The following is a 26,570-nucleotide window of genomic DNA, read 5'->3' as shown; positions in this document are numbered from 1 at the left end:
ATTCTTAGGAAAGTTGTGCTGGAAAGGAAGCGGAACATATTTTCCTTTGTACTGTCAGATCTGATTCATAGGTCTAATGCATGCCTTTGCTTGATTGGGAAAAGGAAATAAACAGCTTTTTATTTATGGAATATCTGGTTTTTGCCAGGCACTGCACTCCGGGCTTGATGTGTACTGCTTGTTTAGTCCTCGTAATGACTACTGCATTGGTGGTTTGTTTCAATAGTGCAGAAATATAGTTTCGAGTGATTCGGAAACTTTGCCATGGTCACGTAGAACGTAGTATAGTCAGGATCTAATTTTATATTTTCCGTATTTAAAGGTCATGTTCTTATTATGTCCAGGGTAACACACATTAAATCAGCCTGGATGGCCTTATCTTATCTAGTTTTGACTCCGTTCTGAACTAGATGTTCTGCTATGTCCCACTGTGACCACAATGAGAGGGTGCTGATTCTTCCTCAGTCCTGCAATTTAAAACCCTCCAGGGCTAGGGCCAGGGTTCTTCTATCTGCATCTGACATTTGGGCTCTCTAAATTCCTCTGTGCTATCTCTAATTATAACAAACAATGAGGAACTTCATACCTGCTGCTGTTTGTCCTGTAAATTTCCCCAAGCAATCTTGTTCCAGAAAGACCTGAGCGTATTAGTATGCTGACAAGCCATTCAATTGTGTTATCAACACTAACCAGAGATCAGAGATAGAGCACCAGAAGCCCAGACTTGTAGCCCATGTCAGGACTAGTCCAGCCCTAAGGGTGATGTGATGCTGAATCCCAGAATGATGTTCAAGAGCTGGCTCAAGTCCTCTCGCGTTGGAAACACGGAGTACCTTTACATTTACAGGAAGTGATCCAGTGACACTAGTTTAAGGGGGAGGGGGAGGAAAGCAGAAGCTGAGAATCAGGTTGGAACTTGGCAATAAACCAACAGAATGGTGGATTTAACACAGATGAGAAAATGAAAAATAAAGAAGGTACAGAATCTCACCAGTCAGTGAACAAATGGGTTACCATCTCAGAAGTACTTAAGAAGCCCATCACCAAAAACCAAGCAATATGGAGATTTCCTGTCATCCCATTGGGAAGAGAAACAGTGGGAAGAGAATGGTGAATCTACTGAAATCCTGCAGGAATAATTTGTGAAACCAGTTTTCTGTAAAACTGAAGAAGTTGGCATGGCTTAATTATAAGAAAGTGTTCGGTTTTCTAACCTGAGATTTGGGTAGAATGATTCTGGAAGCAGTATAAATGTCCTTTGCCTTCATTTACAATTACTCATAATAATCAGTATGTGTAACTTCATTGGCTGTAGTAGACTTGAAGTACTAATTATCTTCCCTTTGGTTGGGAACAAATAAGTCACTTCTGGAGGAAGGGTATATAAACATGTTTAGAGATGATAATAAATTAAATATTGAGACTTTTATTTACACGGTGTTATTATGCTGTGACATGCCTTGTAGTCATCCTACTATTGTGGATATGATGTTTCTGGGGTTTTTTGTTTGTTTGTTTTTAAAGATTGACACCTGAGCTAACATCTGTTGCAAAGTTTCTTCCTTTTATTTTTCTTCTTCTCCCCAAAACCCTCTAGTACATAGTTTTATATTCTAGTTGTAAGTCCTTCTGGTTGTGCTATGTGGGACGTCACCTCAGCATGGCCTGATGAGCAGTGCTAGGTCCATGCCCAGGATCCAACTGGCAAAATCCTGGGCCATTAGTGGGGAGCATGCGAACTTAACCACTTGGCCACAGGGCTGGCCCCCTTGATATGCCTATTTTTAAGCTGTTTGGAAAGTGTATGAAAATTTTATTTAAGGCATTCAATTCTTTGTGATATTTACAAGAGTTGCTTAAATACTTAGAAATACCCTGTTTGTTGGATTTTAAGTCTGCACAATGGATTTGAATTATTTGAAAGAGATATATTAAAATCAAAACTGTAATTAGAAGTGTTGATGAAAATATTATTTATGAATGCAAACAGTATTAAATCTTTAAGGATAATTCAATATTTTAACCATATGAATCAATTAAATATTAATGAAAGAGCTAGTGAAAGTGACGGTACTTATTTTTATATACATTTGCCAGATTAGTAAACAAAAAAACAAGATTAGAAAGTTGAATTTAAAGTCTCCACAAAACTTAAGATTTAAGTCTTTAATAAATTGAATATCAATTATAATACAAGTAAAACTGTTTTAATAGCCATGCAAAAAAAGCTGCTCTCAGACATTTACAAATCCAGTTGAAAGACTGACATATTATTTGTCCTATTTTGATGCGGAAAGGAAACAAATACTTTACATATATTGTCTCATTTAATTCTCATTTATGAAATAGATGTTATTAAACCAAGTTTACAAATTTAAGGATTGCTCTTGCTCAGAGAGATTAACCGTATCCTCAAGGTCATACAGACAACAAATGGCAGAGCCAGGGATCTAATCCAGCTTGTCTGACACCAACCTTAAGTCTAATCCACTCTGTTGCCTCCCTACTCTTATCGTTGACCTGAATTAATCTGTACATTGATTAATGGTGTGGGGGACTGGAATTGGCCTCCCTAAGATATTTCTCTTGGCATGAGGAATATTTTGGGCTGGTTACTTTAAAAAAACTGCAGACAGGAAAGAAACTCTGAAAAGTAGACTTTACTTACCCTTTGTTAAGCGACATTTACATTTATGAAGGAAATTGCCATCTGTAAAGGTGTCTCCCTCTCTGTACCAGGAAAAGAACGGATGACCTTATCTCTAGAAACTCTTAATCAATGTGGAAGGCAAGGACTTAAACCTGCATGACAATCTTACTCTTGTTTAATGTACTTGTCTGGTAACCTCCCCCAACATCCTCCTTTGTCTTTAGCTGAAGATGATATTTAAGGTGGTGGCTTCAGACATTTTGGTGAGGTGCTCAGGTTGCCTGAGCCTCTCCCATGTATAGATGTTATAAAGCTTTGTTTGATTTCCTCCTGTTATTCTGTCTCATGTGAATTTAATTCGTTCTCCAGCCAGAAGGACCCAGAGTGGGTAAAGGAAATGTCTTCCTCCCCTACCATGGCAAACGGGATAGAGCAAAGGAAAGACTGACAGAGGTAACAGTGCAAGAGAGGAAAAGAAACAGAGGAAAGGGTTAGCTCTTTGTAGCAAGTTAAGTCAAAAGGGGTAGGTTGGAGTGACCTGGGAATGGGCGTGTAATATAGACACTCAAAAGCCAAAGGCTCACAAGTTCCTCTAAGTGTTGCGTTATATTATTTTTCCATTTAGATAAGGAATGTTAAGTCAGGTAATAAAATATTTTATGTGTGTCTAAGTGTATAGGTATATAGTCTGTTATTAACACATAAAGTAGCCATTTTATAATTCAAGAATATCTGATGATTTGTCAGTGGGGATGAATCGATTGAGAAATCACTGTAACATCTGATACGTAGGAAAGGGCATGAGTGACTCACAAAAGAACATTGTGGAGGGCCTCTTTACTCCTGGGACAACATGTCACACCTGAGACCACAACTAGATTTTTAAAGGCATGAAAATATTTTATAGATCAATTACAAAACATCAAATCAACATCCTTGACAAGTTCTACATCTGAAAATGACAATTCAATCCTTAAATTTTTCTGTATGTTAACTCATTTTGAATTTCTTTTCCCACGAAGTCCTAATATGTTACCATTTGACCCTGAGGCAAATGAAAGGGTCTTTTCCTCAATGCTCTTAGCCCACATCAGTCTTGTGATTAAGTAGATTCAAATTGCATCCTTGTGAGTGAGTGATAAATTTATGAGGATAAATTTGTGAGGAGAGCGACAACCACAAGACTAGAGTTTGAAGAAATTTAGGTCAAAATTCTGCTCTGCTAAGAAAGGACAGAAATGCTTCTTACTCTTTTGGAGCTCACCCTTTGGAGATGATACCACTGACATCAAGATAAACATAAAGGGCAGACAGGGTAGGAGATATTTATTTGTTTCTTCATTCATTCACTCCTTAGACAATATTTACTAAGAACTCATTATATGCCAAGCACCCTGCTAAGAGCTTGGATAAAGCAGTGCACAAAACAGACAAAGATTTTTGCCTTCTTAGAACTTAATTCACAAGCAAAGCAGATAAGAAACTGGAATTATAGTCTATAGATACACTATATTGTCTATTAGAAGGAGATAAGCACTATGGGAAAAAGAAAAAGAGTAGAATGAGATAAGGGGCTTGCACATGAAGAGGGCTGGGGGTGGTGATGGGTTGCAGTATAAATGATGTGGTCAAGGTGAGCTTCACGGAGAAGGTGACATCTGAACAAAGATGAAGGAGGCAAAAGAGCTTGCCAAGTGAATCTGGGGGAAAGAAGTCCAGGCAGAGAGAACAGCTAGAGTGAAGCATCCTGAGGTGGCGTGTATTCAGCATATTCAAAGAACAGCAAGAGGACTACTTACAGCAATGAAGTAAGGGAGTGGTAGGGAGTACTAGAAGATAAAGTCAGAGAGGTAAGTGTTGTGGCAGGGAGCAAATCATGAGGAGTTGTATGAACCAATGTAAAGCTTTGGTTTTGGGTATTAGTGAAATGGAGGAGCCATTGGAGGGTGTGGATCAGAAGAACCTCTGGGTGCTCTATCACATTAGATTGCAAGGGGGCAAGGGCAGAAGCACAGAGACCTATCAGGAGGCTATTGCGGTATTCTGCGCAAGATGGGGTGCTGGCTCCAACCACAGTGGTAGCAGCGGAGGTAGAGAGAAGTTATTCTGGGTATATCTGAAAGTAGAACCGACAAGATTTAATGATGGATGGACTGCAAAGTGTGAGAAAAAGAAAAGAGTTTAGAATGACTTCAGTCTTTCGGACTGAGCAACTGGAAGAATGAAGCTTCTGAGCCACCATTATCTGAGATGTGAGGACTGTGGGTGGAGCAGGATTTGGCGGCAAGATGAGAAGTTCCGTTTTGGACATGTTGTGTATTTAAGCTGCCTGTTGGACGTCCAAGCAGAGATCAGATATATGAGTCTGGAGCTAAGGAAAAGATCTGGATTGGAGATATAAATTTGAGAGTCATCAGCCAATAGATGGTTTTAAAGTTTTGAAACTGGATAAGTTTAATAATAGAGTAAGAATGTAGGAGAGAAGTGGCCCCAGAACCAGGCCCCGAGGCACTGCAGTATTGAGATACAGAGCATGTGCAAAATAAATATATATTTGAGCACTTTTCTATAGTACTGAATTGAAGCATCACAGCCATTAAAGAAATAAAGCAGGACAACAGGTGTATCATAGTCTATAATTATAGATTGCCTCTTCTGGCTATTTGTGAGAGTCGAGGATGTGAATTACTATATTTATATAAATGTGTCTGGCATAGAGAAGGGGATGTGATGTGCTGATGGTATGGACAGTTTGGGGCAGGAAGTGTGGACCGTGATAGATAACCCAATGATGAGCAGATGATGAGTGGAGGAGTGTTTCGGCAGGTCGAGGGAGGAAATCAGGGCGAAGCGAGTGAAGAAGGGGAAGGATTAAGATGACGAAATACAGAATCACTTTAGAAAAGTGATCTAGATTAGTCATGTAGAAAGCGGACAGGGAACAAGGAGGAGAGAGCTGTCTGGAGAGAATTTTTATCCAGAGTCCTAGGGTTGAGACCAGAGAACCTGTAGGAGGGCTTTCATTCCTCAGGGACTAGGGTCTAAGAGAGCACCAGCTGGTCGACCTAAGAAGTAAAACCAAAGTTGACCTTCGAGCAAGGAAAGCACTGCTGCTGTGGCTTGACTTCCCTCCATCTCGTTCATTCATTGAGTTATTCATTCCTTAAACAGATATTTACTGAATGTCTAAGATGACCAGGCACCGTGCCTAGGATAAAGATACACTCAGACAAGCTTCCTGCTTATATTCTAGTGGAATAGCCAGAAAAGTGGACAGGCAATCAGAATATAGAGTGGGTTATGAGCACTGCTCAGAGCAAGCACGCAGAGCTGGGAAACACACAGCAACTAACCCAGCTTTAGGAGCTCAGGAAAGAATTTCAAAGGATGTACATCTAAGCTGAAACCCCCAGGGCAGATACCTAGTGAGTAAAGGAGAGGAGGGATGGTGTCCCCTCCAGAGAGAAAGCATATCATGTGTAAAGCCTGAAGGGGAGAGAGCTTGGCTTTTTATCTCCATCAACTCCTTAGCATGGCATTGTGGCCCTTCGTAGTCTCAGCCCTGTTTGGTTCTTTATGTTATTTCTCATTATGTCCCACGCTGAATGCTATACTCTAGCCATACTGAACCACATGAAGTTCCCTATACATGCTAAACTCTCTGTATAGGGAACTATGAGCCTATACCTAAGGTATAACTAAGCCTATACCTCCAGCCCTTCTATCCTCCAGCTAACTCTATCCACTGCCTGGCATATGGTGGATGACATATTTGGTACACCTGCCCAGTTTGTTTTCCCTTCTTTAGACATATCCTCCCAAAGTCTCAGTGGACGTGACAAGCCTAAGCAACTGTGTACCAGCAGTTCAACAGTTGTGCCTGCAGCTGATCGGATTAGAGAGGGACACTAGCATAAAATAAAATAGAGTCTATCTGGTGCTGTCTCCCAGAATTAGAATAAACACACCCAGAACACATGGTCAGACCCTGTTGGGGACAGGATCCATAAGATCATCTGGGCCTGGAACCAGAATTAAAACCACGGGATGTCAAAGTCCTGTACAGGCTGATGTTATGGGGAGCATCATCCTTGAAGCAAAGCTGGTCTACAGAAGGAGAAAGGACAGAAAACATCAGGCTAAGGCTGAGAACATGAGGGAAAGAGAGAGACTGAGAGTGAGAGGCAGAGATAGAGAGAGTCTGTAATCTCCCCATTTCTCAGGAAAACTGTCCTGAGATTGGATTCCATGAGCTTCCCCAAGTTCTTTATTATAAATCCAGCGTAATTAACCTCCAACAAAATGATTTGTGGCTTAGATATAAGTTGGGAGTGGGCTGGCAAGCCACAGACCTTCAGAGAATATGTGGATTGCCTGTGGGGTCCCAGCAGGGCAAAGGAAAATGCCATGTCAAGGTGAAGCCAGCAAGTGAGGAGAGGAGAAAAACCAGTTAGTTCATCCGCTCTCTGTGTTAAACTGTCTCCCAAAACTCAAGCCATGGGCTCCCTGAGGGCAAAGTTTTAGGATGTTGGGATGAAAAGTAAAGGTGTCTGAAGTTGCTGATTACTCCTTGTCATCTAAAGTCTACAAAGAAAGGGACATATTACAGTCCAAATTTCCTTACTGAAAATAAGGAAAACCAGTAGATAACTCTGTTGGCAGAAGACCTTACAGCCTGTTATTCACATTCAGACTATGGAAGTATGCTCAGAAATTAACCATGGACCTGGCTGAACTGCAATAGTTCAATGCTCTGCTCTCCTGGGTGCTGACATGGATTGGTAGTGTTCTCTGAGTGGTGAAAAATGGGATGGGGACAGTGGAGAAAAGCTGGTGGAGAGGTTGGAGGAATCCAACTCTATTTGCCCAACCCATCCCTTCAAACCAATTCTCATTATTGGATTTCAGGAGATTCTTCTGATTCTTTAAAATAAACTTCCCTTTAATTCACTTTGTCATTCTTTCCAATCACATGGCTCCTCATGAAAACAAACATGCCGTTCTCCCAGTTGACTTGCTCTTGAAGACCTAGCTCAGCAATTATCTTCTCTGGGACACTTTCTTTGACCTTCCCACTCTGCCCTCTGGTTGTGTTCACTCTTCCTCTTAGGTGTACCCATTAAAACACAGCGTGCCATATCTGTCCTCTCAAATATGTCCCACATTGGACTGTCCCCAGTGCCCAGTACAATGTGTGACACTTAGTCATTGTTTGTTAAGATTTTATTAAATGGATAAATGAATGAATGAGTTTGGGAAGGAAGCAAGCTTGATCCTAGGTATGAAGAACCAGTAGGAGTCCACCAAGTCAAAAGTGGAGAGGAAGGGAATAGCGCATGCAATGGCATGAAGATATGAGAGAACAACCCATATTTGGGGAATCACAAAGAGTTCATTTGACTACAGTGAAGAGCAGATTTTTTTTCTGAGTCACATTGTAGAAAGAAGAATATGAAGTATTCAACTTGCTAATTATATAATTAAGAACATTAAATTTCATTTAATGAATGTAACAACTGAGAAAATGCTCCCCAAAGCATATTAAGTAATCAATTCAGTCAGTGAATAATTCATCAGTAAATCCATTTTGGCAGAGTAAGGCTATAAATAATAAATTAAACTATTAACTTACTCAGCTAACAGGCATTATCTCCTGCACATAAAGTAGATTTCTTAAGCATCCTTGAAGTCGATTAAAAGTGCTTCAGCGAGGGGCAAAGAATATAGGGGCATAAGCACCCTGGCCTTCCAAGGATTTACCAAAGGAGGTGCTTGAGGATCCATCAGCCATTTAATCCTTCTTGATCAATAGAAAAAAAGCTGCTTTGGGGGAAAGTTCCTCCCTGGGGTATGGCCCTGGTAAGTGACAAGACATAGAACAAAGGCTGTTTCTTAACATAACTATATTTATCAATAAAATTTCCTCAGTATGATTAAGAGGAAAATGAGTTTCACTTTCCTAAGATAAAACTAAAGGTGAGTATGTATGATACACGACTTCCTGGCTGTGATTTATGCAACTAAGACAAGCATGATGGACATCGTATTTGGGGATTTAACTAGCCCCAAAACTGTCATGGCAGGTCTTATTATTATCTCCTTTTTATATGTGAGAAAATGAAATATCAGAGAGGTTAATATGCCTAAGATTACAGATCTAAAAAGTTGCAAAATCAAGTTTTGAATCCAAATCTGCCTTACACAAAAATTAGATTTCTTTCACATCAGAATGTTGTTTCTGGTTCCATATTCTGTTTCTGTGTACATCTAATAATTATACATTTGCAACCAAACTGCCTGGAGGATCAATCAATGGGAGTATATTGAATTTGTAATGTAGGTATTTTGGTTAATATTCTAAGGAAAAATTTACCTTTTTATTTCAAGAAAATACTAACTATAGACCCAGAAAATGAGTTTCATGTCTGTGAACCCTGTTTATCTTGTATTTCTATGTCGTATCTGATCACAGACACAGTCTTAAAGGTCAGAAGGTAAGGGTGGTTACGATACCTAGTCACTCAATTTGCAAAGTACCTGTCAGTTCAATTATATCATAAAAAAGTGGGCTAGGCATTATCATTTCCTTTTTGCAGACAATAACATCCAAGATTGCTCAGCTCTGATTCAAACCTACATCATTTGATTCAAAATTTTCTTCTTTTTCTACCACACCCTTTGGAGGGTACTTGAAAGAAACTCCTCTTGAAGATCCCCTCCCCACATACAAGGTAACTACCCTTGCTCATTACAATTAGAAAGCCAATGTTTTGTGTAGAAAACACTGATAGTGGAATGTGCATTGACTTTGGAAACAGACAGCCCTGGGCTTAAATCTCACTCTGCCATCTACTGGTGCTTTGAAGAAGATATTATCTGCGTTTCAATTTTTTCTCACCTATATTGTGGAAGGATCCAGCCTCCCTAGGTCCACCTCACAGCCACCTCAGGAGCTTCCACGGAGCCGGAAATTGAATAGGCGTCTTTATGCCTGGTGGGAACTGCCCAAATGTTCTGCCTTGCGGTTTAAGAAAACTGCTCCTCTCTCTCATGCTTCCCTCAAAACTGTTTCCTTTCTCTTCTTAGTGAAGACATCTGCCATAATCTCCTCAAATGATCTTAGGTTTCCCCAAGTTTGGAAAAAGATACTGCCTTCAGTCAAGTAAATTTTGATGGCAGCCCTGAAGAAAGCTCTGAGATTAGGGAACAGAGAGTCTTTGGCAAGGTCAGGGGCAATTATGGAGCAAAAAATACAATTTTATATCTCAATATATTATCCTATTATATAGTCTCTATAAAATTATATATATTCTTTTGAAGGCCCTGTATGTATAGTGATCTCAATATGTATCTTTACAGATGAGTCGTGAATATATTATATGTAATATTCAATACACACTGGTCTCTTCTTATATAGAGGCTGTGCTAAACCCTCAGTATCATTGAGTATGTAGATTTGCTCTTACAACCTTGAGAGCAGGGCCCTGGGAGAGATAAGAAACAGAGGACTCTGGGGGATTTGAGGGTGCTCTATGACCTCAGGCTGAGCTCCAAGAAGCTCAAGAAAACAGCCTGATGCTCTAGTTATGTAGCTTTTAGGATAGAGCCTTCTAAGGGGTTCTGGCTCTTATCCTTGGAGATTTCTCTAAAAACCCTTATGCCCTGTTCATTTTCTCTGTACATATTCTCCTGCTCTTTTGAAAGCCAAGTAGCCGAGGAAGCTAGTTTCCTTTCCCAAAACCATGGAGGACAACCAGGCTTGTGCCTAAGGGGAGAGCACTGTCCTTTGTGAGCTTCTGTACAAAAGCCATGCCAGGCCCAGCCCTCCATGGAATCTGATTGGAAGTGATAGGCTAAGCTCTCTCTATACTTTATCTTATGTTGAATTTAGTTGGTAGAGAACAAATAGTAATAAAACCAGTAAACCTAACTCTTCTTTAGCACATACTTGGTTATTCTGTGCCGGAAACTGTTCTAATGGCATGTGGCTTATTTGGAAAAGAGTATTTCATTACCCTAACTTCAAAGACCACTAATATGAAATAGAGAAGCAAAAGTTGGTTTCCTTTTCAATTGAACTCTAAGATTAAACTATTTCATGAAGTAATTCAAAGACTGGCTAACTTGGCCCCCTTTTTGTAATGGAATGAATCTCCAAAATTCTCTGCAATGTAATACAGGATTCTGAAATTGACTAGTTGCATGTCCTTACTGCTATGTCAAATTTCAACTAAATTTATCCACATTTTGGTGTACAGAGTGGCTTGAGAGCCCTTCATTTTCATCAGCTCCCCAGGACCCAACAGAAGACCCTCCAAGGAGGGCTTGTTGAAAGATAGTCCAGACAACTATCTAACCACACAGCTCCTTTAAGACCCCCTCCACTTACCTCTCCAAGAATGCCCAACTGATGGTAATTAAGCCAATATGACAAAATCTGTTACCAGTACTAAGGAGTACCAGAACTAAAAAAGACACGCTTACATGAGTAGCACAAAGAGGCTTTGATTAAATTTGTTTTGGCTATTAATAGATTTCTGGATAAATTGGCTGGAAAGCACATATTTGTATTTTGAATCTTATATTTCCTGTTGCCTTCCATAATAATTTTGGAGATATTTGCCTACAGAAATATTTGTAGGTGTAATATAAATTACACCTAAGATTTTAGCAGCTACTTGAAGAAATGATAATTTATACAATAAGGCTGCATCCATTGCATGAGAGAAGTAACTTCTGAGAGTAAAATTGATGTTTGATTATTTTTACAATTCCTAGTATGTGGCCTGATGCCTCATATATCATACCTATTTAATAAACGGGAGTGAGTTAAGTCTATATGCATTCAATTTTTTATGCAAAATTCAGGGGAATAGTTAACTAATGTGTTCTTGTCCACATAAAGCATGGCAATGGCAACCTGGTAATTATAATTTCTTTAGGAGTTCCCTGTAATTCCTTGGGTTTAACTATTTTAGCCCTCATAGTGACTTGCTTCCTCTTGGGCTTGCCAACTGGAAGAACTCTTTCTGAAAGAAGAGACACTTACCCGCAAAACTGTTAATGTGCCACTTTTTTTATTCTGTTAAATTTAACCTAACATTCTTCATATCAAGCAAATTTATATAAAGTCCTGGAAAATGGACAGGGACACAAACACAAATGACACACCAGCCCTCCTTTCAACAAATTACCTTCCTTCAGGAGACTGAAGTTGAGGTAAGGAAAATATGAAAAGTGCTTTAAGAAAGTGTAATGTTCTGTGAAAATTCAGAGTAGAACTATCTCAGAGAGGGAGGAAAGGGAAAACTTTGTGAATGAAGTAAAGTTTAAACTGGACCTTGAAGAATGGGTAGAATTGTATTAAGTAGAAAGAGAGGGGAATAGAAATTACAACAAGGTAGCAGACAAGGTGCGAGCACATTGAGGGAGCAACGTAAGTCAGTTTGTCTGGAAGAGTGGGAAGTGGAACTCGGAAGTCATTTTTCAACCTGAGCATGGCAGGTCTTGAGTGCTACAATTAGTTTCTATTTGCTTTGGTAGATAATGGAAACCAGGGAATGATTTCATTTACAAAAATAGTTACAAACCTTTATTTTGTGTGTTCACTGTGTCCAGTCATTGTACTAATATATTGTACATGTATTATCTTATATCAGTCTCCGAAAAACCATCTAAGGAAGATGTTATTATTATTTCCATTTTTAGATGAGAAAATCAAGACATAAAAATATTGGCTAATAGGTCATTTAGTTAGTAATCAGCAGAGCTTGTATTTGAACCCAAGTCTGTGGTTTAGGAAGCTCTGTGCTAGATAAGAAGTAGAGAAATGAGGATTAAGAGTTCTGTTTTAAAAGGAAATGATACCAGATATATCCAGGTGGAGATGTTCCAATAGCAGTTGAAACTGAGTTAAGAATTCAGGAAAAAACTTTGGGCAGAGTTTAGGGTGGAATTTTTGTGCGGATGTTGGCTGAAGTCATAGAAGTAGATGACACTGTCCTGGAAAAAAGTGGTGAGAGATTAAAGATGAGGACTCAGAGTAGGACCTTGGTGAATGGCTAGATTCCGGAGGAGGGAAAAGGAAGAGATGCCAGCAAAAGAAAGAAAGTAATCAGAAAGGTATAGGGAGGAAAGCAAAGTGCAGAACCTCCCAAGCCAAGGACAGAAGGATTCTCAAGTCTGAGTGTCAAATGCCAAAAGGAATCAATGAGGACATCAACTGAGAAAAAGCCATTTGACTTGGTGGTGGGAGTTAGTAGTAACTATTGAGAGCGCAGTGCTAGGAGTTAAAGCCAAGGTTAAGCTTAAGTAATAAGATTGATGGTAAAAAGAGGAAAGATGCTCAAGGAATAGTGGGTTGAAATAATAATTATCGTTGTAGTCATCAATCTACTTTACAAGACAGATATGTTCACAGGAGAGAGAAAAGATCTGTACCAAAGGAAACACATATGGAAGAGAGAAGGATTGAAATCACAGTGGGAGACATCAGCTTAAGCAAAAAGGGACTGTGCCATCTCATTAGCTGTTTCAACAATGGTTTTCTACTAGAAGTAAGAAACACATCCCAACATCAAGTATATAAAGATTTCCACATCGATTAATGTTTTGCATTAAGAACTGAATCACCTGATTTTGTAACTAAAGACCCAATTTCAAGTTTCTATCTATACCCCTTGCTAGTGGGACAACCTGAACACAAGACTTAATCATGGAAAGTTGCCACAATTTCTTCATAACAATTTCTTCAGAAATAATAGTACGTGTCCTAACTATTCCGCAGGATTGTTGTGAAGACAAAATAGTCATACATATTAAAGTTGTTGAGGGCCCAGTAAATGTTAAATGCCGTTTCTTTCACCCAGCTCTCATAAGTGTTGACTGATTCAGAAAACCAGCTGACCAGCTCAACTGCCATTGTGATGAATTATAGCTGGGGCATGAGTAGTTGAGAGAAATTAAAAAGAACTGGATAAAAGGTTAGTGGGCTTAGTGAACATTCCACTTTGTCGAAAACACAGAAAAATTGTGCAGCAATAGAACATAAATTGAGACTTGAATCATAGAAAAAGTTCTGAAGGCAGCACAGATATACATCAAAGACTCTCAAACAAGCAAGTCATAGTCTGGGCATTGCCGCGTAATCAAATCGCATAATAAAAATCTCACAGGGAAGTCCTGAGCTTCCTGCCATATCTCAAATCTATATGCACAGACATGAGGGCTGGGAGAGAAGGTTCCAACATGTCTGAACTGAGCCATGGTACAAGCAGCATTATGCCCACCAGGGCCCTTGTTTTGAACTTCCTTAAAAGAGAGCTACAGCTGCAAAAGTCTGTAGGCTGGTCTCAAGGATGTTCTCCCTATAAGCATTTTCCAGAGTGTCTACTAAATTATCCAGAAGAAGAAATATTATTGGCAAACAAATTCATAAAATGCTCAAAATAATCAGAGACTAACTGGTTATAGTGTGTGCAAATAGACAAAAGTAAATGCAGTGTTTCATTCAAAATCTCCACTCAATGGATATATCCAAATTTTTCCTAGGATATTTTAAATAATTTTAATCTTAGGAGAGTAAAAGAAATAAAAATCTAAACATCACCATGAGACTTTTTGCAGACAACTGAGCCTGAGAAACGGCCCTTTTATTTGCGTTGTTTAGTATCTATTTATTCATTCATTAGTTCATTCAACCATCATTTGTAAACACCTACTAAGTGGAGGTAGTAAATATAAACTGCAATTTCATGAATTTCAGTAAAGGAAATAAGGGCGATTGAGTAATAGCTTGAAGGAGAAGTGTCTTTCGGGCCTGAGGGACAGGGTGGCGGCATGCAGACATTGTAGACATGATGAAATTAATGTAAACAGCCTAGTGTCTTACAACATTTTCTCTCTGCTGAGGGGGCAAAATTTCTATACCCACTGTCATGTCTGGTGATAGGAGTACCATGAAGACTGCTAGGAGGTGGACTGGAGTCTCACACACACATGTCAATAAGTGACGCAGAATTGATACATCAATCATTTCTACGTGGAGGGTAACCATGAGGACTGAAGTAACCAATAGGTGCAAAGTGTCTGGCACACAGTGGTTGTTCATAAAGCTACCACGGAGCCGTATGTAGTGAAAATATATGGGGTGGGAGAAATCTTTCCCTCATGGTACTCCCAAAACAAAATGGCATTAAATATTTAAAATTTCTAGTTAAAACTCCATTTCAAGACTTGTAGGACAAAAGGAAAAATTGAAAAAATAGCTGACACTCAAATTGAAGTATAAAATTAAGAACGTTGAATTTCCAAGCATAAAAAAATATGAAGCAAGACGGAAATTCCAAGATTGAGTTTATATTGAAAAATACAAACATATTTGAGTCCTTCCACATAGCAGCCAGTGTGAAGCGACCAAGAAAACCATGGAAATAATTTGCGTATTTGGAAATAGTCAGGAGTCAGTTGACGCAGCCACACTCATGAGAGCCCTCTTAAGGCTGTCATCCTCCCAGGGGATGAAGAGTAAAGGGATAATTTTCAAAAAATTACATCTAGAAGTGATTATGGGGAAAGAAAAAGGTCCCAGAGAAAAAAACATCCAGATGTGAAGAACATTGAAATTTTAACATGTCTTTAGCTTATTGGAAACTACGCAATCCAGGCATTGCTAGGATTTGAGTAGGATTTAATCCCCATCTTTTTGTTCTAGATTTTTATGTTTTATTTTTCACTCTCAAATAGATCACACACTAGCAGTAGCCCAGAAGTAACAAGTGTTCTGCCATGAATACCTAACTGGAAATGTCAAGATTCAAGACCCCACGAATATTTGAGGCTTGCTGCTTAACGGAAACTTCGTTTAAAATTCTTTGTTATTTTAGGAAGAAATTTAACACAAATCTATTTCAAGTAACTAGTTTCCAATCCATGTCAGCATCCCCAAAGTTGAGAGGAAGCACTTAGAGCTTTTAGGTCAAGAGCTCTGGATGCAGACCAGGAGAAAAAGATGTTAGTCCAAGCTGTATCCTCTCTTTTCCCCCACCCCTGTGCTCCCACCCCAACAGAGGTGTGACTCTGGGCCTGTGGGCAACTTCTCTGTCCTTTAGTTTCTTCATCTGGAAAATCAGGATGCTGGACTGATCCGTGGTTTTTGAGCTTCACCGCACTGAGCCCTCACTGTTCCATATAAATTGAGGACTTTACCAGAGAAGGTGGACAGGGAACAAACTGAGAGGTGGGACTCCCAGGCGCCATTCCCCACTTCCAACAGAGCACTTTTGCTTTCATCTGGTTTACAAATTGGTTTTCCAAAAGGGAGATTTTGTTTACAACAGTTTGAAACTTCTAGACTAGATTGTAGGATATATAGACTCTTGCCAGATTGAACATTTCATGAGACTCTTCCAGGGTGACATCTTACATAATTTCTTGCCCAATTCCAGGCGGTCACAATGCTCTTCTCCTGAGTTAAGCTTGTGACCCTCGTTTCCCAGGCTCCAGTGGAGCTGAGGCAACCTATTCACACTGACCAGATTCCCTGATATAAAGGTGTGTCTGCCACCTCTTAACTTTGAAAACACAGTCTGTTGAACCTCTAATATAAAGAGGTGCTTTCAGTATTTTCCTCATCTATGGTGGAGTCACTTCAGTTGCTGGTGTTCTTTGGTCTCTACCCTACTCCCCATCTGATGCCCTTGAGAAGAGAATTTCATCTTCCTGGGAGCTTCCTCCCATTCTGCGTATCATCTTGAACTCACATATTATTCTTCTTAGATGAGGAAGTTGTGGTCAAATGACTGGAGAGGAACTACGTCCTTCACATTAATCCAACATATGTTGAAATAATATTTATGTGCAAGATGTTGTTCTTAGTGTGCCAGGAAAAATAGAAATCACTAAGATGAGAAAAGCCCTGAGAAAGCAAACCTGACATGGTGGCAAAGGCGGGAGGACCACTAGATGCTGAAGTGGAAGAACGTAGCAAGTGTTTCTCAACTTTAGTCTCATTTAAACACTTTCAAGGAAGGAGGGTGGGGTATGAGTAGAGGAAGCTACAAATTTAGATGAACTTATCTCACCAAGAGTGGAATGGATACCACTGGTGGCCCTCAAGACACTTCAATGTGGAACATGAATACACAAATGTTCATTTTTCATTACATAGCCATGTATTTACTTTAATGTGCATACAAAAATAATAATCCATTAAACTATGATTTTACAGATACGATAGCCTATAATGGGGCAAAACTTTTAAAATAAAGAAAAGTACAAAAATAATACTAGCGGTAGCATTAAGATTTGGCAAAAATCATGAAGGAGGTAGGAGGATTAAGGAAGGTCAGGAAACAGGACTTAACCAGCTCGAGAGTCTCTCCTATCACAACACTTTCTGGCAAAACTAATCTTTGTACAACTTTGTACAGACTTCTGTTAAAGCCATCTTAAAATGTCCCATAAGATGTGTATTTACTAATTAGCCCCCTCCCATAGTAACTGGTGCACAGAAGATGCTAAATAAGATCTTTTGAATGAATAAATGCATAAATATATGAATGAATGCTTGCATGAAAGAATAAGCAATTGCTGCCGAGCCCCAAGGAGCAAAGATGCGCTCACATAAATGGGAACAAGGATGATTAAAAATAAGATGCCAGACTCACACATGGTCTTTTGCCAGCCCCTGTCTCACCTGATGCATTCTGACAGGTTTCAGAGAAGGGTCCCATTTGTCCCATGATGCTGATGAGCGGTGTCTACACAGGGTGAGGAGTTATCGCAAACCCCACCTATAGACAGAGGTCTTCTCATCAAGGTTCTGAAATCCTAGGGCTGAATGAAGATTAAGGGAACCATGGTACTATGGAAATAGTGTACCAGGCAGCTTAGCAAAGGCAGAAGGGAACCCCACTTAACCCAGGAGAGCCACCCAAAAGTGAGTGCCTGCGGAGGTAAACTTTACACAGTACAGGAGCTGAAGAGCCACAGAGCATGCAGTGTCAGCAGTGCAGCCCTCTGTCCCGGGAGCAAGGTGTGTGCAAAATCCTGAGCATTTTACGACCAGCAGAAGCAAGTTGCAATTCCTGTTTTCTCAAAAGCTCATGGAGCACTGTGATCTGTGTATATAATAAGGCCTTTTTCAAATAGGATAGAAATGAATTGGAGAAAACAACAGTTTACACAGTGGAGTGTGTCCCCTTCTCGCACGTCCTGTTTGATCTTAATCATTAAGATTACAACAGCAAGCGAACCCAAACAATCTGCTTGGAGTCATCATTTCTGATGATTGCTTAAGCTACTCATTGCTAATCAAGAGGATGTTATGAAACGTGAGTCAGAGAACCTCCAGCCTTCTGTGAGTGCAAGGACTCTATATAAAAAGAGAGAGCTTCCTAGTCGAGGTATTGGAGCACAAGGAAGTAGGGAGCTATCAGACTGCTTTATCGGAGAAGGAAGACAGAGGCCAGCATGCTCAGCCTTCCTCTGCTGCTGCTGCTACTCTGGGGCATGGGCTCTCACAGCTTCCCAACAGTGCCTTCAGAAACACGAGAAGAAGATGTGGAGATGGTCCAGGTAAATGCTGAATTTCACATGCCAGAAATGCAAAAGCCTTTATTTGCATTTCTCCACAGTATAACAGAGTAGCGATAGTATAACGGAGTTTATTTAAGGGTGGATTTCCCACACAGAGAAATTTTTGTCAGAAAGGGCACTCTCCCAAAAAATGCGTCTAGCCAGGCATAGACTCTCTTTTTCCAGTTGGAGGTGAGAAGAAACTAAAAGAAAAATATGCAAATTCGGCTCTATAAATTGTAATTTTGACTTCATAGTAACTAATGGTAGGGAGATTTCTATTCTGAATTTACACTTTCCACCAATAATAAGGATACTAAGGACAATGAAATCTAAACGCAATCTTTAAAAGTAGTTCTCTGTTTCAGCTAAAACTTCATACTGTCAATCTTTAAAAAAATGAGAAAGATTTCCCATCCGATGTTTCAATAATTTTATCTTTCATCAGAAATACCTGGAAAACTACTACAACCTGAAGAGTGATGGAGAGCAAATTGAAAAGCAGAGACACAGGAGCCCAGTCGTTGAAAAGCTGAAGCAAATGCAGGAATTCTTTGGGCTGAAAGTGACTGGGAAGCCAGATGCTGAAACCCTGAATGTGATGAAGCAGCCCAGATGCGGGGTGCCTGATGTGGCTGAGTTTGTCCTCACCGAAGGGAACCCTCGGTGGGAGAACACACACCTGACCTACAGGTAACCAGACTGAGCACCAGAGGGAGAATGCTATTTCCCATCAGACCTGTAAGAAATGAGGTTCGATATGTCTCTATTTTATTTCATTTTAAGGATTGAAAATTACACACCAGATTTACCAAGAGCAGATGTGGACCAGGCCATTGAGAAAGCCTTTCAACTCTGGAGTAATGTCTCACCCCTGACCTTCACTAAAGTCTCTGAGGGTCAAGCGGACATAATGATATCCTTTGTCAGGGGAGGTAAGCTCTTCTGGTGGCATGAAAATATTCTCACCTTAACTTCACCTTGCCCTTAAATCTCTTCACCTTTGCAGCTAGAATTCCTTGTTTAAGAGGAGTGTTGATTTTCTGGGCTTAAGGAAGGAAACTGGTATCACATTTGATGGAAGTCTGCTAGCCTCTAAGCAAAGCTAATGCTTTCCCTCCAGGGTTAGCCTTAAGAAGAACCAAAAGGGACATTTCTTGAATTCTGTCTCTTGCAGATCATCGTGACAATTCTCCCTTTGATGGACCTGGAGGAAACCTCGCCCATGCTTTTCAGCCAGGCCCACGTATTGGAGGGGATGCTCATTTTGATGAAGATGAAACATGGACCAGCAATTTCAGAAGTAAGTCAATTAATCTTGCTTCTCTCAATTCCCCCACCCCTTCTTGGTTCATTGTGGTATTGGTTGATTTGACTGAAAGAGTGCATTAATAGAAGTATATATTTTTCTATTACCACTTACAAAATTAATCATACATTTAGAAAAGTGTAAGAGAAGGATATTTCTGATAGTAACAACATCTTAGTAGCTACAAATAGGTCAGTCAAACTTCTATTAAGAAAATGTTGAAAATCTTAATGTTTTCCTTGTGGGCATCTACCTAGGATCTTTTCCACTAAACACACCAAGATTTGACAGTGTTAGTAAGATTATGTGGAAATTAAGGGAGGAGAGGCTGTATGTGTTGTCCAAAACTTCCAGCATTAGGCAAGTATCCGTTTGTAAACAGGAAAAAAAATACATGAATAGAACTCTATTGCTTCTCGCTGAAATAACATATGTCATCTAATCGTTGACAAGATTGGCTAATCTGTGCTAGATTCTTAGCTAAAAAAGCAAAATCAGCTGAGTCTGCTTTTCAATTGTATCAGTGTCATCGCAGAGTTTAGGTTTTAACGTCTCTCCCTTCACTATTTTTTTTAAATCTTTTTTTCCTGCTTTTTCTCCCCAAATCCCCCCAGTACATAGTTGTATATTTTAGTTGTGGGTCCTTCTAGTTGTGGCATGTGGCACGCCACCTCAGCATGGCCTGACAAGCGGTGCCACGTCTGTGCCTAAGATCCCAACCAGCAAAACCCTGGGCCACGGAGGCAGAGCGTGCAAACTTAACCACTCGGCCACAGGGCTGGCCCATCTCTCTTCATTATTAAAAAATGCATTCCTCCCATCTTCGGAAAAATGCTTTATATATATTTCAAAAACCTATAGAGAAAATATGAGCATCAGTCCTTGTAGACTTGTAGATTACTTCTTAATTAAATGTCTCAAAACTGAAAACATTTCAAGTAATTGCAAATGGATTTATTGGCCCTTTTAGATTACAACTTGTATCGAGTTGCAGCTCATGAATTTGGCCATTCCCTTGGACTCTCTCATTCTACTGATATTGGGGCTTTGATGTACCCCAACTACTTCTTCACTGGTGATGTTCAGCTATCTCAGGATGACATCAATGGCATCCAGGCCATCTATGGTGAGTATAAAGAAAAACATTATGGATAAGAGCCATTAGAACAGCCATTAGCTGTATCCTTTAAGGAGCTGTCTTTCATTGATTATGTAGTTTTCCAATGCCGGGCAGAACTAACTCCAGTTATTGGATGTCTATTTTTTTTAGGGCCTTCCCAAAATCCCATCCAGCCAATTGGCCCACAAACCCCAGAAGTGTGTGATAGTAAGCTAACCTTTGATGCTATAACTACGATTCGGGGAGAAGTGATGTTCTTTAAAGACAGGTAAGACGTCAGTTCTTCTTTGTGTTTTGTATCTGTAATAACAAGAACACTCACTACTATCGGTGTCTATGGGCCACTACTATGCTTCACAATTGTTTATCTCACATTTGTTTATATACATAACTATAATTATAATTAAATGTAAGCAATTGCTTGCTTTTGCACAACCTAATAAATTTATAACAGCTTTTTTCCTCACATGTATTCTGTTATATGATTCTTAGAAAAAATACCATTGAAGTAGAAAATAAGTAAATATAATCCCATTTTACAGATCTGTAAAGTAAGGCAGAGAGTAAGGAAGCGATCCTTTCAGGGCATAGAATTCATTGGTGACTGAGCAGTAATTTAGTCTTCTGAGCCCTACTCCAGGGCTCTTTTCATTTATGCTGCTCTTTATGATGATAAGTGTCTTAGTACTTTATTAGGGGAAATCAGTCCTTTTCATAGCGCCATCATGCTGATGAGGGTTGTGTAGCTACCCCTTATGTATTACACTTTCTATTGTGGAAAAGACAGCTCTTCCAAAGCCTGTGATCATGACAGGCCTCTGTTGCCCCCTGGGAGACCTAGAGAAGGGGAGAAACCATCATGGGGAGAATCCCCAAGATTTCATGAGGACCCTCCCTTAGGGGGATATGGGCAGTCCCAAGGTGCTCCCCTCCTCAGAGGAGGATCCTAGAACTCCCTCTGCAGCATGTGGCCTCAAAAAGGCTAGGGTTCCCTCAGACACAAGGGACAGCCTTACTCTACATATCCTGCTGATTCCTAAAGGATCAGGCAAAATAATAATATAGTCTTTTTTTGAATGATGCAGTCCATGGCACATAGAAAGTAAGGTTGCTCTGAAAGGCTCACTCCTTGGTCACTCTTCTTGGAGTGTTGTTGGTGCTGTTTCACTGCTTCGTGGTCGTATTTACTGCAGAATGCAAGGTCTTGGCTCCTAATGCTTCCCATCCTCTGCTTTACCGTTTTTGAGTGTAAAAGATAAGGCTAGATATAAACTATAAGGGTGTGGGCAACACTGAAGAATGCTAAGGAACTACGTGGTTTTAAAGGAAAGTGCTCAATATAGCAGGACGCACCTTTCAAAGCAAGTCTTTGAGGAATTACTCCAAGAAACAGGACCAAGTCTAGGATTTGCAGGAACTGAAAGGGCCCTGAGATCACTTAATGCTACCAAGACATAAAGACGTGAAAGGCTGGAAACAGTAATACTAACTGACCTTACCAAGGTCTCACAGTCAGGCAGAGGCAGGACTGGATCTAGAAGTGAGATTTCTGACTGCCAAGGCCACAGTCTTCCCTGTGGCCTGGAACCTAGAATACTCTTCTGTCAGCCCACATGACAGTCTAGGCTTTATTGTTATCTCAGTCCATGCGGACTGTAGAATCAGCTTTGTAAACTGCCAACCAAATGAGAATAAAGGGAGTGGCTGCCAGACCTGAGATGAAAATGAACCCTTGCCTCTTCTCAGTTGCACAACCTTAGACACCACTCCGGCCTTCCTGACCTCAATTTCTCATCCGTAAGATGACAGTAGCATTCTCTTGTAGGGTTTTTGTGAGGTAGGGCATGATGTAGGTAAAGGGCCTTTGTGTTGGAATTGTGCACTAAATGTAGGATATTAGCATTGAGTTCCAGCCAAAGGTGTGCTGCACGTGGCTCCTAAGGGTTCGCCAAAGCTCATTGTTACATTTTGAGAATTTTGAAAGCTGATTGTTAAACAAAGCCATTATTAAAAGTTAAATTATATAAACTTACAATTATATTTAAACCAAAGGTAATAAAAATAATCAAAACTCATCTCTTTGTAATTATTTTACCACATTTTACTATTTATTTATATTGTTGAGGTTGTTTATGCCTAATGTATTTGTATGGTGAGAATAAGCAAATGTTACAAACCAGGATTGCTCCCCGCCCACATCTTGGAGAGCCAGATGTTAAACATTTACCAGCACACCACTAGTGCCAGCAATAAGAAGGAGCTGGATGTCAGCCAGAGCTTGCGATCAATTAGATCAAAAATTTTTTTTCTTTTTCTCAAATTAGGTTCTACATGCGCATAAATCCTTACTACCCAGAGGCTGAGCTCAATTTCATTTCTATTTTCTGGCCACAACTGCCAAATGGACTTCAAGCTGCTTATGAGGTTTCCCATAGAGATGAAGTCCGGTTTTTCAAAGGTAATGCTTCCAGTTATTTTCCCGTCTTTATGAATTAATTTTTCACCTGCTTTTGGGCTGATACATAAGAGAGTACTAGCTGCTTTCTCTCTGTGGACTTTCGAAAATCTAACAGTCTCTCTTACCAAATCAATGGGAGTCCACCACCTTAATTAAGAATTGCATAGTGCATTTCTGAGTCATTTTAAATAAAAAGCATATGATTGGAGGTATAAATTTTCTGCCTGTTTATGAATTTGGACTTAGGAAAGCCTTTTTTGTGCAAACTATTGATGTATTTTCAACCTTCTCCACATCCCTGGGGATGCTTAGGAATAAAACTGAGAGACTCAGGCCCATACTATAGAGAGGATGGAACAGAAACATTTGGGTTGGGTGATTTCCTAGACTCTATTTTAAATACAAATGATTCTCTTGAGAGAGAGAGGCCACCATTGGGCAACCAGATAGAGGTGCTGCAGCCTTGCTGTCAAAATGTGGTCCTCAGACCAGCAGCGTTGACATCACCCATGAAGTGTGTTAGAAATATAGAATCTCACTTAGCATAATGCCTATAAGGTCCATCCATGTTGTCAGATCCCAGGCAATTTGTCTGTATGTTAAAGTATGAGAAGTCATGAAATACCATGAATTGAATGGGGCAAACTTCTTTGATTCTATCAGCATGAACTAGAATCCAATGATCAGCTCCTAGTTTTGAAGACACTGTGCCAAACACCAGTATTTCTGCAAATCTGTGTTTGGCATAGTACAGACAAATATTAAGACACTTGACCCAACATACACTCAAGGCAAAGAATTGAATGCAGATCAAATGGGCAAAAACTTTGAAACAGGTTTTCTAGCCCTCATAGCATGAAATTAAACAGGATTTTAGATAGACAAAATTTCAACCTGCTTTTTCCTGAGTGGGAAATAAGCATATTTCTGCAATGAGAACAATCCTGGCTTCAAAATATAAGACCAGTTTTATGTGATGTGGACCTACTAAGTATAAACATAAAGGATCTGGACACAGCATAAATTCAAGTATTTAGAACTATTTTCTAGTCGGATGCAATGAATTTTACCTAGGGTTGGAAGTCATTGCAGATTGTGAGTCATTGCAACACTCTGGCCCTTGGGATACGATTGGTGTGAACTTCCACAGCCCCTCAGCAACCTGGAGAAGTGAACTTTCTATCACTGAGGTGGTGTGATGAACTCTTTAGTCATTTGAACACCTGGCTTTGGAAAGCAACCCCATAAACCAATCATTCTAAAAGCCTGAGCAGATTAAAATCATCTAAGAAACTTTTAAAGATATATAGATTTAATTGGTCCAGGGTAGGATACCAGCAGCAGTATGTTTAAAAAATCTCCCTAGAAGATTTTAGTGTGCAGCCAGGACACTGCTCTAGCATGTGAGATTAAGAATTTAGCTGGAAATCTGCTTACTGTCTACTTATGCCCTGGGCAAGTTTTTTCATCCCTGTTTCTTGATTGACAGGTAATAAGTACTGGGCTGTTAAGGGGCAGGATGTGCTCTACGGATACCCCAAGGACATCCACAGATCCTTCGGCTTTCCTAGCACTGTGAAGAATATCGATGCTGCTGTTTCTGAGGAAGATACTGGGAAAACGTACTTCTTTGTTGCTGACAAGTACTGGAGGTAAAGACTGGGTGCAGAAAATGTTAGGGTACCAGTTCTTTCAACATAGAGAGAAAGTTCTAGATTAAACCATTTTAAAATGAGCTCTCATATTGCCTTGGCTAGCTGCCTTTTCTGTGAATGGCTGTAGCCAGTCCAGCATCCAAGTCCATTGACCAACAATCATCAGGCAATACCTGTCCCAGAAATCCAGGGAGCATGTGGGGCCAAATTTGAAAAAGAAGACGTGAAAAGGAGGGCGTTCCTCTTCAGAGAGTTACTTCAGCCAACAGTAACTTATATATCATGACATTTTACCTTAATAAGACATTGTGTGGCCCCCACTAGAGAATTAGAATTAGACGTTGGAGTTCAGAGGGACCTTACAAATCTTCTAGTCCACCCAACATCCTGCCTCACTTCATGCTACCTCCCCATTTTACACAAGATTTATGGAACTAAAACTTCTTATTACTTTCCTGCTGGTGAATTCCCTGTAATGACTTTGAGAAAGCTACATGTTTAACAAACAGTCTGACTTTTCCAATTATCTTTTGACCAGGTACGATGAATATAAACGATCTATGGATGCAGGTTATCCCAAAATGATAGCAGATGACTTTCCTGGAATTGGCGACAAAGTTGATGCTGTTTTTCAGAAAGATGGTAAGTGAATACATATGTATTTCCTCTATTTTGCTGCCATAGAACAGCAGCAGTATTGTTATTTAGAACAGGAAATGCCAAAAGTATTTGTTCTCACAAATGACTTGGGTTTTTTAAGAATTCAAGTTAAACCTAGAAATTATTTGTATAATGTAGTAAGTCTCTTTTGTTTCATTTCCAGGATTTTTCTATTTCTTTCACGGAACAAGGCAATACAAATTTGATCCTAAAACTAAGAGAATTTTGACTCTCCAGAAAGCCAATAGCTGGTTCAACTGCAGAAAAAATTGACCATTACAAAGTTGAACAGAAAAATATATTTTGAGAACCCAAGGAAGATGTTTTCCTGAAGAGCCATACATTTAAATAAAATACAGAGCTGTTACGTATAATCTTATTTATATCTCATTCTGCAAATATTTTTTACAATTTAGAATGCAATGTTTCACGTACTGCTATAATTTACTTCCACCAATGAGGGTGAAGGAAGGTCAAGTTCTGATTTACGGATTCATATGGGCCAATTTTGCAAAGAGAGAAGCTCTTTTCCAAAGTAGAAGACTCTGACATTGATACTGGAGAGCAGCCTCAGAGATGGAGAGAAAGAAACAAGAGATACGAGTCTTCACCAGAGGAAAAGCAGCTCAAGAACATCTGAGCTGCTACTAGTATTATCCTAATATGCAAGGGATAATTTTTGTTACGGAAAATAAAATCTTTTATGTTTGGAATAAAGCCATCCTTGTCTCTACTGTTTTATAAACTTTCTATTATATTTAAGTTACTATATTGTTATTCCCTGATTATGAAGTCTCACTTGTAGAGATTAATTTTCAAATTTGAAATGGGAAGTAGACAAATACGCAAAATATTCATCTTAGAAATTAGGATATACAAAAAGTTCAAATATTGTCCATTCTCATGGAGTTTATATCATAAAGAAGGAGAAAAAATCTATTTCCCATGTCCCATATACGGATTCCAAAATTGGTTTTAGGTAAAAGCAGGGACAGCATAGTAGAACTTTCTAAGGGTGTATCCCGTTGTCTCCTTCTGAGCGCATGCAACTCAGGGGAGGGTTGTGTTTTCCCACAGTCCAATTCCCTGCAGTTGTTGAGGAGATGGGAGGTAGGCAATGGCATCTGGTTAGTCCTGGCCAG

General features: G+C 39.7%; 1 protein-coding gene across 1 annotated transcript; it reads left to right on the top strand.

Annotated features, from left to right (window-relative positions):
• The first annotated feature begins 18,068 nt into the window (after positions 1-18,068).
• MMP1 (matrix metallopeptidase 1) lies at positions 18,069-26,145 on the top strand. The gene is given in 10 exon segments (NM_001081847.2): positions 18,069-18,226; positions 18,675-18,919; positions 19,013-19,161; positions 19,404-19,529; positions 20,506-20,661; positions 20,806-20,923; positions 22,980-23,113; positions 24,603-24,765; positions 25,307-25,410; positions 25,592-26,145. Coding segments are annotated over 10 exon segments (1,410 nt in total). The 5' UTR covers positions 18,069-18,121; the 3' UTR covers positions 25,702-26,145.
• The last annotated feature ends 425 nt before the right edge of the window (positions 26,146-26,570 follow it).

Source organism: Equus caballus, chromosome 7, assembly GCF_041296265.1.
Source record: "Equus caballus isolate H_3958 breed thoroughbred chromosome 7, TB-T2T, whole genome shotgun sequence".
Taxonomy (NCBI): Eukaryota; Metazoa; Chordata; class Mammalia; order Perissodactyla; family Equidae; genus Equus; species Equus caballus.
The sequence above is the reverse complement of the archived record's forward strand: the minus strand, read 5'-3'. Positions and strand labels throughout refer to the sequence as shown.